Here is a 19,534-nt window from a genome sequence, read left to right as displayed (position 1 = left end):
ATTTCCCGTGAATTCAGAATTCTTCTCCCTTTTCTCATAGATCTTTTTTGCATTTCTCAAGAGACATCTGCTAGAGTTCTAAAATGACAGACCCTCTTGGACTACGCAGACTTCAGTGGTCCTCAAACTTCTGCCACTAGCATCCCTGTCTTGAAAAGACAGGCAGTTCTCACCCAATATTAAAAAGACCACTGTTCTTAAGAAAAGCAGCCCAAAAACTTGAAATTTGTCTGGGGTAAGGGAGATGGGGTTGAGCATTTTGAGTTCAATGGTTTCTCTTTCCCAACCATCCAAGCATCTATTCCTTCACTTCGCTTTTTGTGGAAGACCATAGGCCAGATTCATCAAACACTGAGCAAGTAAATTGCATGAATTAAGGTAAGTTTCTTCCACATGCACTCTCACCTAGTCTATTATGATGCTGACCCACCTTTCCCAAGTTCTGGACATCTTGTTCCCATTATTTTGGGCGTAAGTCGTGTCTTAATGGGAAGAAATGGCAAGAAGCTGAAAAACCTCCATTTATATTCAGGCTTGTGTTTCATGTTTCACCATTTAGTCCATTTCCAGACTACACAAAGTCACAAGAGCAAGATGAGGGTGTTAAAACAGATGAAACATTCCTCCGTCATGAAAGGGGAGGAATATAGGAACATTGTCAGAGTATGCGGGGATGCAACAAGGAAGGCTAAGGCCCACTTGGAATTAAACCTGGCAAGGGATGTCAACCTTCTTGTCAAGGACAAGAAGAAGTATAACAGTATATCAGCAAAAAGACGACTAGGAAAATGTGAGCTCGCTGCTGAATGAAGTGACCTCCCCGGTGACAGAGGATGCAGAGAAGGCAGAATTACTCTGAATGCCTTCTTTTCTACAGACTTCACTGCTAAGAAAGGAATGGCCCTCAGGAATCCCAGACCCTGGAGGTAAGAGAGAGAGCCTGAGAAAGGAAGACTTTCCCTTGCTCGAGGAGGATCGGGTTAGAGATCACTTAGACAAACTCAACACCCACAAATCCATGGGCTCTGATGAGATGCACCCACGAGTGCTGAGGGAGCTGCCACTTTGCATCCCTGGAAAGATGATGGAACAGCTCATCATGGATGTCATGTCTAAGCATGTAAAAGAAAGAAGGTTATCAGGAGTGGTCAGCATACATTCACCAAGGGGAAATTCATGCTCGACCAAACTGATAGCCTTCTACGGTGGCATGACTGGCTGGAAGGATGAGGGGAGAGCAGTGAATATTGTCTACCTTGACTTCAGCAAGGCTTTTGACACTGTCTCCCATAACATCCTCATAGAAAGGCTTAGGAAGTGTGGGTCAGATGAATGGGCAGTGGGGTGGATTGAGAACTGGCTGAATGTCAGAGCTCAGAGGGTTGTGATCAGCGGTGCAGAGTCCACTTGGAAGCCTGTAACTGGCGGTGTTCCCCAGGGGTCAGTACTGGATCCAGGCTTGTTCAACATATTCATCAACGGCCGGGATGAGGGGACAGAGTGCACCCTCTGCACATTTGCTGATGACACAAAACCAAGAGGAGCGGCTGACACACCAGAAGGCTGTGGCGCCATACAGAGAGGAACCTAATGAAATTCAACAAGGGCAAGTGTCCTCCCTAAGGTCCTGCACCTGGGGAGGAATAACCAGTACAGGTTAGGGGCTGACCTGCTGGAAATCAGCTCTGCAGAGCGGGACCCAGAAGTCGTGGTGGACAGCAAGTTGACCATGAGGCACCAGTGTGCCCTTGTGGTCAAGAAGACAAATGGTCTCCTGGGGTGCATTAAAAAGAGTGTGGCCAGCACATTGAGGGAGGTCATCCTTCCCCCTCTACTCTGCCCTGGTGAGGCCACATCTGAAGTACCGTGTCCAGTTCTGGGCTCCCCAGTTCAAGAAAGACAAGGAACTGCTGTCAAGAGACCAGCAGAGGGCTATGAAGATGATCAAGGGGCTGGAGCACCTCTCTCATGAGGAAAGGCTCAGAGTCCGCGGTCTGTTTCACCTGGAGAAGAGAAGACTGAGAGAGGATCTCATCAATGCTCATAAATAATCTAAAGGGTGGGTGTCAAGAAGATGGGGCCAGACTCGTTTCAGTGGTGCCCAGCAACAGGCACAAACTGGAACACAGGAAGTTCCATCTCTGCATGAAGAAAAACTTCTTTGCTTTGAGGGTAGCAGAGCACTGGAACAGGCTGCCCAGAGAGATTGTGGAGGTTGTGTCTCCTTCTCCAGAGATATTCAAAACCCGCCTGCATGTATTCCTGTCCAACCTGTTCTAGGTCCAACCTGTTTTGGCAGGGGGGTTGGACTAGATGATCTCCGAAGGTCCTTTCCAACCCCTACCATTCTGTGATTCTGTGAAACAGGAAAAAAGGAAAAAAAAAAAAAAGACATTTAAATCTTGGCTTAAACCCGTTCTGGACAATATGTGTACACTGAAACTAAGGAACAAAATTCTGCACATGCAACTGATGCATTGAGTGACAAGACATAGGGTCTCTCTAACTCCTACTAACTCCTATTCCAGACCAAGGTGGGAGATGGTTAGTCTTTCAGGAAAAGTCCAATTTACAGGTACTCAGCTATACAGAGTAGAGAAGAGTTAGTTTTTTATTTTCACCCAGTTGTAAACTGGTATGCACTATCCAGAGCAGCAAGCACCACCATAATACTAAACATTAGAGAAAATGCCTTACATTATTTTAGTGGAGGAGACAGATTTAAACACAGAGAAGTGCTATGCATTTTATGCACAGCTGGTTTCCACTCCCAGTTACACATCTAGTTATAGCAACCACAGCACACCACAGTCTCTCCCAACATGAGAACTAAGACTTTATGAATTCTGGTCTTATCTCCTCATACTCAATAATGGGGTGTGAAGTGCTCCACAAAGACAGGAAGACAAGCACTGATCATTGTGGCAACTGGACATAGATCTAAAGTGATACAGTTTCACAGCATATGTGAGATCTATTGCTTTGCTCAGAGAGAAGGTAAGGACTTATGTTGAAGCAGATCCAGCCTCAATTCATGCGCATCTGACCTAATGCAAAGGAAGAAGTCCTCTAATTTAATTGTCCCTAGACAACTTCTTTCCTTAAAATCATTGCTGAATGAAATCTCTGTCCAAATTTCTAATGAAGTAAGAAACCTGGCTTGCTAGGCTCAGTGACCTTCAATAGGCCAGAAATGTTCTTTCTAAACATCCCATGCTGTACATGCTAATCTATGCAGCCTAATATTTATCAAAGTAATTATCGTTGCTCTTTTATTTTCAGTGGTAAAATCAGCGCCAACAAGCAACATGCCAGAGGCCACCTGTTAAAGAATTTTACAAGAACTGACTCACCACCAATGTGCTGTAGTGACTATTCAGATGAAGTTACATGTCTGAACAAAAAAACGACCTCTCCAGTTACAAGGGAAACTGACACCCAAAACCTTTTGAAGTAGGTGCAGGTTCATGGGAATGCTGTTTTCCCTACACTCCCAGCATTTCTGTGATAGCTTGCAGCAACACAGGGCTACTGCTCCCAGCATGTCCATGGGGAGCTCCCAGTTAAGGCAGGTGCACACCTTTGCTAGGCTCTCTGTCATGCATTGGAGATTCCATTGTGATTCAGGCACAGACTTACTGCAGTCCCTGGAAAGAAGCAGCGAAGTGCATGAAGGCATTTGCTCTTCTAGCACTGCCTGCATCTAGAGAGGAGGCTCATCTTTCTGCATCCATGGAGAGGGAGGCAAAGCACAAAATCCCTAGGCGTGAGCTAGTTAAACTTGCTTACTGCTGTTCTACTGCATAGACAGGATGATAAATACACAGAAAAAGAAGAAACCAAGGAGGTTGCTAATGTTGTGAGCCTGTGAATTTTCCTTTGTAATTCTCTCTAATATCCCCCTTGTTTAACCTCAAAAAAGCTCCTGTTGACACAATCCTCACATTTATTAAGGCCCTTCTGGATGGAGGCTCTGCCATTCCTCATCGAGCACTTCCCTTAGTTCATAGTGCAGATGTGTCATCACCCAGGTTGATGAACACAGTGAACAACACAAGGAAAGACAACAGGTATCTCTGTGCCATGATCCACATGCTCTAGAGCATCCTTAGAAATAAATTCCAGCTCTTCAGGTCCAGCACACAGATCCTTCTCCTGTATCAGTCACCCACCCACGGAGCACGTACACGAGCTTGTCTGTTCAGTCAGGCTTGTATAGGGAAGGACAAGTTCTTTTCAGATTTAGCTGCATCCAGGAGACTTGAACTCAGCTTTCCATTTATAGCCAGAAGCCCTTTTGCAACTTAGATCTTCCAGTCTTCAAGGGGTACTAGCAGCATGCTGCTGTGTTGATTGGGAACTGAATCAATGCACATAGAGCACTTCCCCTGATATCGTGGGTCAGCATATCCCACCTACAGCATCTAATACGCCCAGTTCCCAGGATGACTGTGTGACTAGCCTCTCGTAAGAAATGCATCAATACAAAAATTGAATTCCTGCTTCCTCAAACACCTGCCTTTGACTGTCTGGAAGGACATTTTTTTATGCCCTGAGTAGCCTCAAAAGTCACCGCAAACAGAAGCGCATATTTATCAATAGTGTTATGACAGCCTTCTGAAGACTGTTCACAACAAAGCATTTGCTCCATGAGGAATGGAATAGGCCATGAGAATGGCATAGTACATCTCAGGAAAAGTATTTTCAGAAATGCTACCCATTGAAGTTTACAGAATTCTGAAACACAAGAACAGGGGTTTCTCCCTGTCTACCATATCCTTGAGGCAGATGCATGATACAGAGTCCAGAACACCATGCAAGGGCTAAAGTCCCTGGCACAGGTGATTCCTAAAAACACAAAGGAAAAACATGGTGAACATTCAAACTTCCAGGCAGGGCACAGAGCTAAGGCACTTCCAGGCCTCTAAGAAATCAAGGCACTGATGTTCCATGTTCTTACCTCAACTTAAAACCATTGCCCTAACTCAAGGGCCTAGTCTGCCCCAACTCTCCTCACTACCCGTTCTAGAGCACAGAAAACACAGCTCCTGATCTGGAAAAGACAGAAGTGTTTTTGCCAACTCACATCCCTCAAGGTAGGCATGCCCCTCAGGTAATGCTTTCTACTTCCCTTCTCACAGAAGCACCTCACCACCCCCACCCTCCATTTTTGATAATGTCGTTCGAAATTAGTTTGAGACTTGAACTGACCTTAATTTTACTATTGTTCAAATAAACTGATTTTTATATTATAGCATGTACAGCATGCTAGGTACCTTGTACTCAAAAAATTGTGAGTTGGACTTAAGGGGCTCCCTTTAAAGCCAAGCAGCAAGTTAAGAAGGGCAACAGACACAGTCTATTGTCTCATTCTTGTAGACAGTATTCTTTATCATACCTTAAAAGGGTACAGTTCTTTGTGCAACAACTTGGCTGACAGCATTATCTCTGAATGATGGTCCAAAATTGGATCCTCCTCCAAAGGTGAGTTTTAGATGTACTCTATAATACAGCACACAGATGGCTGTGGTATAGACTGCCTTGATTTGGTATTTGATTGCAAATGTTTCATGCAGTCTGAGGACTTGACTTAATTCCTTCTGAGAGACAGAGATACCTGGAAGAGCTGTGTTAATGCATGCAGTTGTCAGAAGAAAGTGGAAAGGTACTACACCTTCCAGCTCACAAGGTATGGCTGGAATAGGGCCTTATGACTTTAAGGGGATTTTAAAGGAAAAAAAAAAAAAAGCAACACATTTTTCCCCAGCACTGCCATATCTATGAACTGAAGGCATCTTTCCTTCTCTTGGGCAAGGGATTACCACAGAAAACAAACAGACTCCTCTACAATATTTGACATCCAGTGCAGGCTGATGGGATTAAATACTCAGATGGAAACTAACTTTTCTTCCCCTAGTTTCCGTAAGAAGAATGGATGATGAAACAGTCTGTATGTTACGGGTATTACCACTGTGGCCTATATCTCAACCATTCACTTCTGTTCAAATGCAGCATCTCCAGCCACTGCTCCTCTGGGAAACTCTCTCTCAAGCTTGAAGTATCTCCTACACCTGATCCAAGCAATGACACTTGGTTACAGGCTTGGTAAGGCAGCTAGGCCTATTTCCATGATGGGCTACATGTTTTTGCAACAGCTATAGCAGGAACTATTGCAGCAGCTACAGACTGATGCTAGGGGAAAAATAAGAATTGAAAGCTTGTATAAGAAAGCATTGGAAACACCATACTTACAACAGGCTTGAATGGACAGTCTAGCCCTTGCAAGGCAACAAAGGGATTTATACTGCTACTCCAAGTGAGAACAGGGTCCTTTCAGCTGTTAGCCCCAATGTAAACCAGCAAATGGAGTTGCAGCTTTATGAGGACCCCCAGTCACAGTAATGTTAACTTGCACTGTTTCTTCTTTCCTCTTCTCTTTGCCTCCAATCCTTCCTTATCTATTTCTTGCCAGGATATGGCTATCCAGGCAGCATCAGCAATGCCAGTAACTTCTTAGCAGGTTACTTTTTTCTCTCTGGCCCACCTACTTCTCAGGATCCTTAGAAATCATCATCTTCTTAGCTATCTCTACTTGTTTTCATGCTGATAGCAGCCAGGCCAGAAGCTCACTCCATGCATAGTACAGGATACACTATGTCAGATTAAGATCACAGAGAACTTCCACACTTCTGTATTTACACTGGGACGACCAATCCCCAAACAGGCTGGGGATAAGGCAAAGGTGCAACATTGTTCTTTCAACTTTGTGTGCACACCCACCCAGGCTGAGAGCACACCACAAAGCACACCAGGAACTGGCTTCCCAGGAATTTTCTCTGAACATCTGACATGGACTTCCTGAAGACAGGACAGACACTTATGAATAACAGCACAGGCCAGCAGGTATGTCTGGCTGCCAGGAGATGACAGCTTCTTATGAACATTTGTTCTGAACATGCTCTACCTTAACCTCAGGTCAAGCCTTTCCTTGAAAAGCCTTTACAAATCTTGGCATAAAGGTTGCTTTCTTTCAATCGACATAACCACAGATCTGAGAAGACAGTATTTTTTGGGGACACTATCAGCAGAAGAAACTTCAAGCCTGATTAAACCCAATTCTAACCATAGACAGCATGGAATCAGATAGACCATTCAATAGCTAATTGAAATCATCAATTTAAAGGCTTTTTAAAAAAATAAAATAAATCAAACATCCATTGTAATCAAACATGTTTACGACAGGACAGGAATACAACCTGACCTCCGGAGGTTTATGGCAAGAGTTTTCCTATTTCTACTAGCATTAGGATAAGATGACTGGAAACTAAATACCTGGATCTCAAAACACTAATCTTCAGGGAGATATCAAGCACCTTCTACTGGCTCAATCAAATGCATATTCAGAACACTTGCTACATCATTACACTCAATTAAACCCCAGTCTCAAAACTGCCTTTAGCATCTTTGAGAGTGCATCATGTTTGCTTTACAGAGCAGATATAACAGCTTATTGCTGCACCACACACCGATTTGGCAAAAGGGTGTCTTGGAATTGCAAGGGTACACAAATTTACTCTCCCTTACTTTGCCTAAACCATCCAGTATTGTCCACTAAACCATCCTATTTATCACAGTTAATCTGGAAGAGAAGATAGAATAAGATCCTGTCGTAAACACAGGAAGAAAGAAAACAAAGCACTGTAAAATTCATAGTTAAAACTACAAATGCTCATCACTGCTGTATAAAAAGCAAGAACTTATTGGGACTAATTTGTTTTTCCGAGAAATTACTCAACGAGAACGAATATAGTTACACCAATGAGAAATAAAAGCTCCCAGCCCCTCTATAAGATGCTGAAAACTTCCAGACAATACGTCATTTCCTGTGTCTCTCTTCAGAAATGCTATTTAAGAAAAGAAAAATAGGAACACTTGCATGAAAAAAGGATCTTTGCATCCAACAGCCTCATCTTCCCCCATTGAATAATTTTTCCTGAGCACTCAAAACAGGAGCTGCCAATAGAAAAGGAAAGCATACAATCAACTTAACTGGGCACAAGAGTGACTTTTACCTCGTAATGAGAAAAAGAGGACCTGCTGTACAAATCCAAGAAATGCACAAATTATCTGCCCAAAGATGTGTTTTGACAAAGCCAAATGATCCTAAATTAAAAATGTACAGCTCCATACCTTTCAAAAGTTTACAGATCGCACAGCCAACAAGTAGGAAATGGATGCAGATAATATGAGGAAAATACACAGACAGTACAGTTGCACAATACCAGGACAAGGGACTCAAACAGTCCAAACTCCTACAACAATACCACCATTAACCACCTCCCTACATGACCAAAAAGGAAGGACACTACCAAGAATGGCATTTAGAGGCTCACAAGCATCCTGCAGTGTCTCATTTTGACCACTGGTACAAAAAAACATCAGAGAAGTGAGGAGGGAAGGCAGGAAGGCAGCTACACAAAGACGTAGCTTTGCAGCCCTCCCCCAACAGAAGGAAAACCAAGAAGTCTGAATCTGATTGAGGAAAAAAAAGGCCATAAGCAAACTGATCAACTGTTTTTAAGTGAACATGGTGTTAACAATGTCATGCTTTGGCCATCCCTACTATGTACACAGATGACAGCCTTGACATTGGCAAGCTGAGCAATACACACTCCAACTGCTCACATTTTCATCTTCCCCCATGACAGTACAAACCACCTATATTCAATAGCGAGGTCCAGAGCAGTATTTTTAAACATGAAGGCATGCGCAGGCACCTGAAAAGTCTCTGCAGCATTTACTACTAAGCATCTTCAGAAACATGGTTTTGCAAGCCAAAGGATATTTCTGTTTCATAGCAGCTGTGATATCCATGTGAACTGCCATGGAATTAAAGGTCACATGTGCAACTGTCTTTTCTTACCAGTCATTATTCTCTGGGCTTCATACGGTTCCATATAGCCAGCGTTCTCCCCTTTTCCCATTCTATTCAACTCACTTTTGGCATCAAAGGGATCTGAGTAGTCATCAGCTATGAATACCTGAAAGACAGGAAAGGAACTGTTACTAGAATCTCCGAGTCAGGTGTGCAAACCAGAAGGCAGTAACACCCTGCCAGCAATAAAACCAGTTTCACACAGCTGCATCCTATGCCACTTCAAAGTACAGTCTGAGTTCAGAGGACAAAAACAAAATTGCCACAAATCAGTTACTAAATGGTGCTGAAATAGAAGTGTGCTCCTGTTCATACCAGAAACCTCACAAAGGTAGACTCTATGTCAAAAGATTTCTGATAATCATGAGATATGGAATAATTGGGATGGACAAATTAGAAAGATTCAGTCAGTCAACCCATTGCAATTCTTATCAGAGAAGTTTGCTAATATTCAACAAAAAAACACACTTTTGCTTGCACTTACTTTACCCCCTCTGCTCTTTAGGTTTATCAGCTATAAATGAAAATATGGTTAAATTTTTTTCAAATAAATACTCAAAGGCTATTCTTTTCACCGCATTAATAAGAAGCTTTGTAGTTTCAGCTATCAGTTGAAAAGGAACAAGACACAATACAAGCTTCTTGCTTAAACTTATTTCCTTGAACCGACCTGTGCCACTTTCTTTCAAAGGAACATTATGTTTAACTTTATTTTGTGAACTAGGACAAAAGGCAGCAAAAATAAATTATCTGTCAGAAGAACAAGTTTCCTTCTTCCATTAGGAGACTGAAAAAAACTGAAGGTTAGAAAATCTCACCCCTTACCCTACATTACCATGCTCCCCTGTTTGCTGCAAAATCGTATGCTGTATAAGTCCCACTGGTTATACAAGTAACAGGAATCATTCCTCCCTGTTATTGAAAGGGTAGAGCTAATCTTGGTTTCTAGAAGCTGGCAAGGGGACCAGGGCAAAGAAAAAAATCCTCCTGTGAGAATTACTGCAGAGCGTAGAGATGTAGTGTAGGACAGTCAAAAGAGACTGAGGCAGAGAGGGCAGAGGCAGGCCTCAGCATCAGAGTCCCCACAGAATCATAAAATAATTCAGGTGGGAAAAGACCCCAGGGTATCACCCCTGTCCAACCCCTCACTCAAAGCAGGGCAAGCCCAAAGAGTTTTGCCCTGAAGGCGTATTCTCTTTAAGAGGGATTTTTCAACCAAGACTTATATCCCATTGGCTACTTTACATTTTTAAGACAAGCACCAGTAAGACTGACAGCAGACTGCTGTTCCAACAGCTTCAGTCTTTTCAACAAAGAACCAGGAGTACATTGCCAGCTACGAGACTGAAGCTGCATCTGCTTCTGTCTCCTGCTGCTGGCATACCCCACAAGAGAGAGCAAAAAAACAGGATACACAAGCATTTCCAGATCAAACGCTTGCACAAATGCCATGGAGTAAATGAGCACTGTATTAGGAAAGGCGGAGATCTCCTTTCAGATTAAGGAACAAAACATATAACACATTTTTGGAGTCGCTATTCAGGCCCTGGAACACTGCCACGCTGTGATTTTATACTACTTATTTTGCTTACCAAAAAGTCTCCCGGAACAAAACAAAACAAAAAAAAGTCAACCAAAAAAACCCCACCACATTCTTCAGCACAAGCTCCCAACCCCTGGACTACACATATCACTTGCAAGCACATCCCAAAGAACGGACATTTTAAAAGATGTATTTGTTATCACTGAACACACAGATGTAAATGTCAGATGAAGACACTCAGCGTCCTACAGTCACAGGTTAACAGCTGGAATACCGAAGTATCTGGGATTGATGTTTTAATTACAAATTAGTTGTGTTTTCCTACACTCAAAGTATAAAGTGACTGGAAGTTTTTGTTTGACCAGAAACCATCAGACTGGCATGGATAATAGCGGGAGGAAAAGATAATTCTTTCTCTCAGTGTCTGAAATTACTGCCTCATTACTGTGAAAAACAGTTAACCCAAAGGAAAAAAATCTCTTCCCTCATGTCTGGCGACATATGCCCAGGCAGCAAATCAAGTGACAGCAGCTGCACACACTTAAGACAAAGACAACAACGTGCTTGCAGTAATTTCTCCTAGTCACAAGGACAGCTTTATCTCCAAAAGTGCTGCAGTTGAAATTCCACCCATTTAGTCTTCTGGTGCAATCCTGTCAAGAGCTCTGTGCTCTCCTATTAAAAACGTTGACAAGGAATATTTCCCAATCCTTGACATAACTGTACTAAAACATGTAACAGAAAGCAGTCTAGCACAGTTATTTCATATTTCTTCTCCATTTGCCAAGACTATACTAGGAGGGATATTATATCTATAAAATGCTGTCAAACAAGATAAAAATCAAGACTGATTTGCTTTAAGCATAATGGCAACATACTCAGGAGCTTATTGTACTGAACATAAACAGAAGGACTAAAGCAAATAACTTGTTATTCAGAAGAGGTCTAATAAAGCAAAAGCTGCTTTCTAACAAAGAAAATAAAGAAAATGTAAGAAGGTCCAAACCACGTTATTTCATTATTGCTCAGAGATGTGCCGTCCCTGGAAGTGTTCAAGGCTGGGTTGGATGGGGCTTTGAGCAACCTGGTCTAGCAACCTGGGAGGTGTCCCTGCCCAGGGCAGGGGGATTGGAACTTTAATGTCCCTTCCAACTCAAACCATTCTATGATTCTGTGAATATTGTATTTATTACTATTATTACATTTTATTATCTGTAGATCTGTACCAGATCAGACTGAGGCTGGAAATATATCCACTACAGTAATCCCTGGAGTGCAAACTTCCCCTAGCTGTGTCCTCCCCTTCAGATGAATAATAGTGTCACAAGCACTGTGAGATTGTATACAGCTCACCATAACTATGTTTTCAATCAGGTCACCTACCAGATTTGTCAGATTGGGCACACCTACTCTGCCAAACGATGACTCCCCCAAAAAACCCACCCAAAACCAAAAAAACAAACAAAACCGCCAAACAAACCCCAAATGCACTTTTCAGCACTCAGTCAGGTAGAAAGAGCAGTCTGTTTCACCTTCCTGGAGTGTACATCTGTATTTCCTTATTAAAAGTAGCTTTACAGTTCAGAGCTGTCAGAGGGCTGCCCAGCTGAGTGTTAATGTTTCCATATATATTAAAATTTACTAATTTTCAGCCTAGATATAGCAGTTGGCCAGCGCCAACATTTGATTTCTTCTATACTTGCTAACTGTAATAAATTTTCCACTTCTAGGAAGTCTCAAGTTTTTCTACTTCTTTCAAAAAGAAGTCTTCATTCAAAAAGGCTTGAAAACCTCAAATGAGTATGCATGTTAGCTCTATTAAGACATACCTACTGTAAATGCCTAAACTCCTTTTCACAATCCCATTATGGAAGATTATTTCTCCTGTTCTCAGAAATCCCAGTCAGAAACAGGGTTCCTATTCTGCAAGTCTTTGTGCCATCTCTCCAGAAATTACTTTTACCTTAGCAAGCTCATTTTCCAAGCCTATATGCAGTAGGTCAAACAAAGTCAGACAAAGTACAAAGTCTTGTGATGAACGACAAGGTTCTGAGTACAAGAGTTTTCTAGTCACGGCAAACATAATAAAAAAAACATTTGCTTCACACCAGAGGATACGAATACGTTGTCCTCATACCCCTTTATGCCATCCTCACAAAACACAAGCCCATTTTACATGCAAGTTCTGTTCACAAGCCTATAAGTATCCTAGATGCGTCCCTTGCATGTGCAGTGGGGCTCTGCAGATCATGATCTTAATACCTCCATGCCATGTGAAGAAGATCCAATGTGGGAGCACCTTGCTGTCACCTATCCCCCATGGGCATGTAGGAGCAGGCCTTTCTGTGTGATAATCAAAATGCCTCATGTTCTCCACGGCTCATCAGTGTTCCAGACAGGGCTATTTGTGTTGGTTTTTTCCCTCCCAACAACCTTTCAGCCACTGCCCAGCAAACTGGTCTCAGTCAGCCATTTGTTTGCTGTAGTCTGGAAGCCAAGGCCAGCACAGAAGATCCTAACTTCAGGCCGGCATGCAGTGCCTCTCCCATACCTTGGGTTAAGTGCACTTCCAAGGCAAATGGCTAAACTTGTTCAACTGGCCTCTGAATTGATCCTTTATTTTAGTGACTGACAAACAAAGGACAGGAAACAGAAGGGAAAGGATGCCATCCATCATCTGCCAACGCATCCCTCACAGAAGTCTCAACTAGCCAGGCTACCCATGATGTAATGCTGTACCTGCCACTTCTGCCCTAGACACAATCAGAGGCGTGCCAACATACTGAGATTTTGTAACAGCAGGCTAGAAAGGGCATTCACACACAGGGTCTGACTACTAGAGTGGGACACAGCTAACTTGCCTCTCCTCTCTGACAAATCCACCCACATTTCATGTGGGTCCTACCTGTCAAAATGAATCACAGCTGTCAGGGAATCCCTGGAAGGCCTCAGGCAGCCATTCAGATTCCAAATTCATGTCTCAATTGGCTGCATTTGTCAGGGCTATTGTTAAAGACCTGTGGCTTATCTCTTAACAGAATGCAAGATTATCAGAGTGGACTGTGAGCTCCTACAACAACTGATTCCTGTTCTATACAATCACATCCTATGGCTCCCCATACACAGACAATATTGTTTTCTGTCATGTAGATCTAGTAACAGTAACTCAAGGCATGAGTAACTTCAAGCAAAAGAAACTCCGACACATATATAGAAGTGCACTGACAAAAAGTAAGTAAAACTTGTATTTGAGCTTCCGTGATCAGAGATGAACAAGGATTTAGGAAACACTCCATAACAGGTTTTCTGTTAAAGACAAAAGAAAAGGAGCATGGCTCAGTTACCAGACAAGTTGACAAATTCAAAACCATAGCTCTAGCTAAGAAGTCAGTTAATAGATACAAGATCAAAACCCAACAACAACCCCTCCCCCCAACCCTGAAAATTAAATACAAGCTGAGATTCTGGTTTCCCCCTCTAACGTATATTAACTAAGGTGCAAGCCTCACTGTTGATGCATAGTCTTTGTTCTTCTGCAGTCTTAAAAAAATACCATTTAAGACCTACACATATTATTATATTAAAAACAAGTTTGAGTATTTGCACATGCAAAAGCATGATTTGCATATGCAGCCACAGGAAGAAAACAAAGAACATATGTAAATGCACAATTTTGCAGATATCTCTATCTGACTAAAAGCACATTTTAAAGGGAACAAACAAAAAAGAAACCAATGAAAACTTATCACACTGAAATAAATTGAGTCTTTACGGATAACCCCTCTTTGAACTCAAAGGAAATACAAAAGATTCATCCTTGAAACAGCAACTTCAGCACAGGTCTGTTATTTGACTGATTTAGTGGCCATCATGACTAAGGATTCGCTATTCTAGAAGAATCCAAGACGAAATGTGATAAACAACATAAAGCAAAAGACCAAAAGAGCTGTCCTGTCAGCCACATATTTGGGAGACCTATTACAGGAGACCTTTGTTGGGGGGTAGATTTACTATTAAATATTATATATTATAAATCTATTATCAATGTATACTTAAATTTAAAAATAAAAAAGGCTGACTACATATTCCGCTCTCAGCTTTTTTGACCAGCATTTAAATCCACCAATACCACAGATAAGAACAGGTGACTGTCAGCAGAGATACAGAAGACAAGAGCAGTTAGAAACTGAGTTTGTGTCAGAGAATATCATGGTTAACACATTTAACACAATGTAATGAAAATTCCTCATCTTCTCTGAGAATCTATAGTCACAAAAGACCAGTCACTAGCTACAGTAGAAGTCAGTCTATATTAAGGTATTTTTGATGTTTTGTGTTGATTTTTTTATAAAAACCATGTGAAATTTTTGACAAATACCAAATTTCTCTCCTTGTCCCTAAGTGATCTCCAGGTCTCACATCCCAAACATGACCTAGGCAGATGTTTCCTTAAAAATAATATTCTCATTTAATGCCCAGACAACCATATATCAGAAAGGTCTCTGATGATGAAGCTGGACAAAGCTCAGCCTGCACGCAGGACTGCAAAGTTTGGTCTGGATTTGTTTTTGAAATGGATAAATACTTGCATTTATACTTTTCTTCCATGAAACACTGAGTTCAAGAACCTGTTGGGTAATCCTCCCTGTAGCTTCAGTACGGCCTTTTTTCAAAATAAAGTTCACAGCCTTGGACAACCTGCAAATACAGTGATCTGTACATGGTTGAAATCCCAAAAGGATCTGCAGAAGGATCAGGAAGAGCAAAAGAAATATTTTTAATATCTTGCTAATGAGTCATAAATTTAGGTCATGATTCTAGAGAACTGCTTTACAGATGGAGCTGTGTATAGAGCCTTTCCTTCTACTCCTAAATTTGAGTGCTGGAAAGACCTGCATCAGCTCTGCCCTCAGAAGAAATTATAGGCCTCATTCATAGCTTTGATTTCCAGAGAAGGACACATTCCTTGTCTCAAATGTAACTGAAACACAAATTGGGAAAGCTATCTCCTAAATCTCCAAGACACATGTGAACTGGTAGCGAGGTGCTGAGGGAAAAAAAAACATTAAAAAAGCCAGTATTTAATAACAGGGTTTCAAGAGTTGCTCCCCCATACACAAGGCTTAGTTTTCAGAGAAGATGAATCACTCTCTGTGGTTTCTACAAGCCCACACACTCACAGTGACATGACCCAAATGCTAACAAGCTGATATATAAACAATGGTTCTTGTGTTCTTGCCTCCCCATTTCTCTCCTCTATGCCCTTGATTCCTCAGGCAGTAATTGCAGTTCCCTGCTACCCCACGTGTGTCCCTATTTCATAGAATTATAGAATAGTTTGAGTTGGAAGGGACCTTTAAAGGTCATCTAGTCCAAAATCCCCTGCAATAAGCAGGGACGTCCTCAACTAGATCAAGTTGCTCAGAACCGCATCCAAACCAACCTTGAATGTTTCCAGGGATGGGACACCTACCCCACCTCTCTGGGCAACCTGTTCCAGTGTTTCACCACCCTCATTGTAAAAAAATTCTTCCTTATATCTAGTCTAAACCTTCCCTCTTTTAGTTTAAAGCTATTACCCATTGTCCTGTCGCAACAGGCCCTGCTAAAAAGTTTGTCCCTACCTTTCTTGTAGGCCCCCTTTAAGCATTGAAAGGCCGCAATACTTGACATAGGCCAATGCAGGCCACCCAGATGCTTCTGCTGAAAGTTTAAAAACAGAGTTCTACCTGCTTTCCCCTCAGTAAGAAAAGGGTCCTTCCTTGACCCATCACTCAACTATTTTAAATTTGAAAATACATCTTCCAGCACCTGCCAATAGATCCAAGAGTTATGGAAGGAAGGAGAGACAGACCAGTTAATAGGTATTGCTTCCTTCAGAAAACCAGGCCAAAAAAAAAAAAAAAGTCCAACCAAAATATATTTGTATCCCATGCACTGTGATTAGCAGAATGCTTTGTAAAATAATTTTGAAGAGTTCATGCACAATGGAGAACTACTCCAAACACACCTTATCTCTGTTTGCTTGTCAATGGACTGTTTTACAGTAACATTTAGAGAAACAGTGACATACACAGAAAGATCTGTACCACAGTTCCTTTTATATCTATACCCAGCATCCAACATATGCTGTTTCAACTTCCAGGACTCATGTTACTTCCTCCACTTTAACACAGCACCTAGCATACTGTTAGACAAGGATACAATCACACTGATACAGGGTAGCAAAGGAATGAGAAGTCAAACCATATTCTTTGTCACGGGGCAGTGCTCTGTGTTAACGTCTGAGAATCGGACACTATAACCAACTACTTGTAGGCAAGGTCATATACAAGGATGTTTAGAGACACAAACATCTCTCTTATACCAGTGTCAGTGAGCTTGGGGGGCAATGAGGCTTGTAAAAATATATAGAATAGACATTTCTTCAGTGATCCAAGCAAATACAATGGCAAACTGGACACCACAAGATCAGATTGCAAACCAGTTTACTAGCAAATTTGGTGGTTAAAAAGGGAAAGAGAGATTCACCTTTTTCTTTTCTTGATCCTTTCTCCTCATTAATCAGGCTAAAAGCCATTTACCTAAGTTCCAATACATGTTCTTATTGTGCCTAATTTCTCATTTAGAACTAAAATGCCCTTTAAATCACAATAAACTGCAAAACCTTATTCTGTCTGTAGAAGGTTTCACTTCCACATATACATTACAACAGTCCTAATGATAACAGTTTGCTTGCTAGTTTTCCTTAAGTTGGATGTGTAAAAACGTGTAATACAGACCTCTTTCCTTATCTGATCTGTTTTGAAGGAAAGGCTACAGATAATATTTGTGCTATCATTCACTAGTAAGAAAGGTGGATTTATGGTGGCACAAACTCACAAACTGCTGCAGCAGAATTGTGCAATGCTGTTTTAGCTATGCTTATTGTCTCAGTACTTCCATGTTCATATGCAGACTTAACTAACCCATCTCCTGCACACACCCATATGAAAACTCAGAGGACAATCTACAGAAGCAAGCACAATTCATTCTTTCTTGCTGATCAGCACAGTACTCAGACCTGCTTTAGCGTCCTCACAATATCATTCTCTCCTATTGACTCACCCAGCCATGCCCAACTGTATACACATGCACTTGATCTAAAAAAAGCCCTATTCATTCTTTCATGCTTTTGCAGAAGAAGGTACGCTGGTATGCTTTAGAGGCTATTATCAGACTAACTCCACATTCACTTACTGCACAGATCCATTCTGCAGAATGGGAAAAAAGCATTCCAGCATGACAGAGCTGTACCTTAGACCCTACGCTACTGTCCTTATAGGAATGCACTATATTAACATAATATAAGTCTGTTGGCAACACTCAGGCTCCAGGGCAGTTTTTGAACATCATAGCTACATTAAGACTTAGGTTCCATGAGATCTCCAAAGACCTTTAAACCACTCTTGTGCCCAAATCAGGGGTAATGTGAAAACTAGACCATGTTGTTCAGGGTCTTGCCCACACAAGTTTTGAAAGTCTCCAAAGACGAGAGATCCACAACCTCTTTCCAGCAATATGTATGTTTATGTATATAAAATAACACATAATAATGATAACTATATATTTTATATGTTTATCATATTTTTATATATGTATGTGTACGTACATACACACAATGTAGATTCAAGAACTTTACAAATCATTTCAACATACGTAACAAGAAAACCTAAATTTACTTAAATAAGACTGGTACATTACAGCAGCAGTTTGAGATCATACAGAAGATATGTAGATCAGAGAGTCAGAAGATGCATAGACTACAGGATATGATTAAGTAGGCATTTGGATTTCCATTCACAGATATTATGGTACCCATGAAGATGGAAGACATGGAAGTGCTACACTGATGGACTGCTCTGGACTCAGCTCAATAATTTACAAAAAATCCTTCTACAGGCAATACGTGGTATCCACCATGTAGCTTTCACTTGTATTTAAAGTCAGAACCTGTAAGGCAATAAATCTGCTGTTGGCATTTTGATGTTTTTCACCTGCCTTCTTTTGCCACCCATTCATTGGTGGCAATTCAATGCAACACTGCATTCATTTTTAAGAAGATTTTTTTTTCTTTCACTATTCATTTTAGCCATATGCAGACTGTTACTACCTTTTGAGGTTAAACAACATACCTCCTCCTTGTGTGCTACATTTATTAGCTTTATCAGTCTGAAGGCTTTAATTAGAATTGCTGGCTGAATATAAAAACACAATGACAAAAGAAAGTGCAATCATAGGGACGTATCTCACTACTACTATTTATTATTTGTTCCTCTAATACAAGCTAACGCTTGTTCACAGATGCAAATTTAACTTTTACAAGGAATGCTCCAGGGTCTTCATATGTGACGTAGCGTATGAGTGCATTGCATCTGCAGCATGAGGCTTTCTCTTCTTTCTCCAGGAAGCTGTCAGCTGCTAGAACCAGGTCAAAGTCATCACTACTGAATCAGCAAAGACATGTAAAAGCAATGGATTACCTCCCTCTCTCACACAGCTGGCTTTTTGAGTATAGACCCCCATAGCAATCAACAGGTAGAAAGATTAAGTGGTGAACTTATATAGAAGCAGAAAGAGGTAAAGCAACTATGTTAGGACCTGGAAGACTACTGCATGCAGTGTTACCCTTCTGCGGCCCACCTGACTTCTCAAAGATAAGGCACCAACCTGCTGAGCAGCAATAGGGCCACATGGCTTCTCTTTCTGCACCAGAAAGCTGAAGGGAGAAGAGAAAGAGGTGCACCCTTCTATCTCCCCAGAGAGGACGAGTGTGCAGCTCCAGCCTATCACCCTGTAAAGAGAAACACAGCCAGCATCCTGCTGTTCCGCCCAAAGGTCTGCACACAGTTGGCCGCTTCTGAAGTCAGGGCATTTCAGTCTCACCTCCAGCTGCCATTGAAAACTATTCATGCCTCCTTCCACCTTACCTTCAGCAACACGAGCATGTTGACTCCTACAGCATACTAAATGCTTTAACTTCAGAGTGATAAGAGTGCCTCTGTGCAGGCTTTCCA

At 41.6% G+C, this 19,534-nt stretch overlaps 1 protein-coding gene across 1 annotated transcript in view; it reads right to left on the bottom strand.

Annotated features, from left to right (window-relative positions):
• The window catches only part of SHB (SH2 domain containing adaptor protein B), a 70,016-nt gene that overhangs the window by 38,970 nt on the left and 11,512 nt on the right, over positions 1-19,534 (bottom strand). Inside the window, exon 2 of the mRNA XM_074570121.1 lies at positions 8,924-9,041. Within this exon, the coding sequence (XP_074426222.1) occupies positions 8,924-9,041 (118 nt within the window). The remainder of the gene's footprint in view (positions 1-8,923; positions 9,042-19,534) is intronic.

Source organism: Larus michahellis, chromosome Z, assembly GCF_964199755.1.
Source record: "Larus michahellis chromosome Z, bLarMic1.1, whole genome shotgun sequence".
In the NCBI taxonomy this organism is placed as follows: Eukaryota; Metazoa; Chordata; class Aves; order Charadriiformes; family Laridae; genus Larus; species Larus michahellis.
The sequence above is the reverse complement of the archived record's forward strand: the minus strand, read 5'-3'. Positions and strand labels throughout refer to the sequence as shown.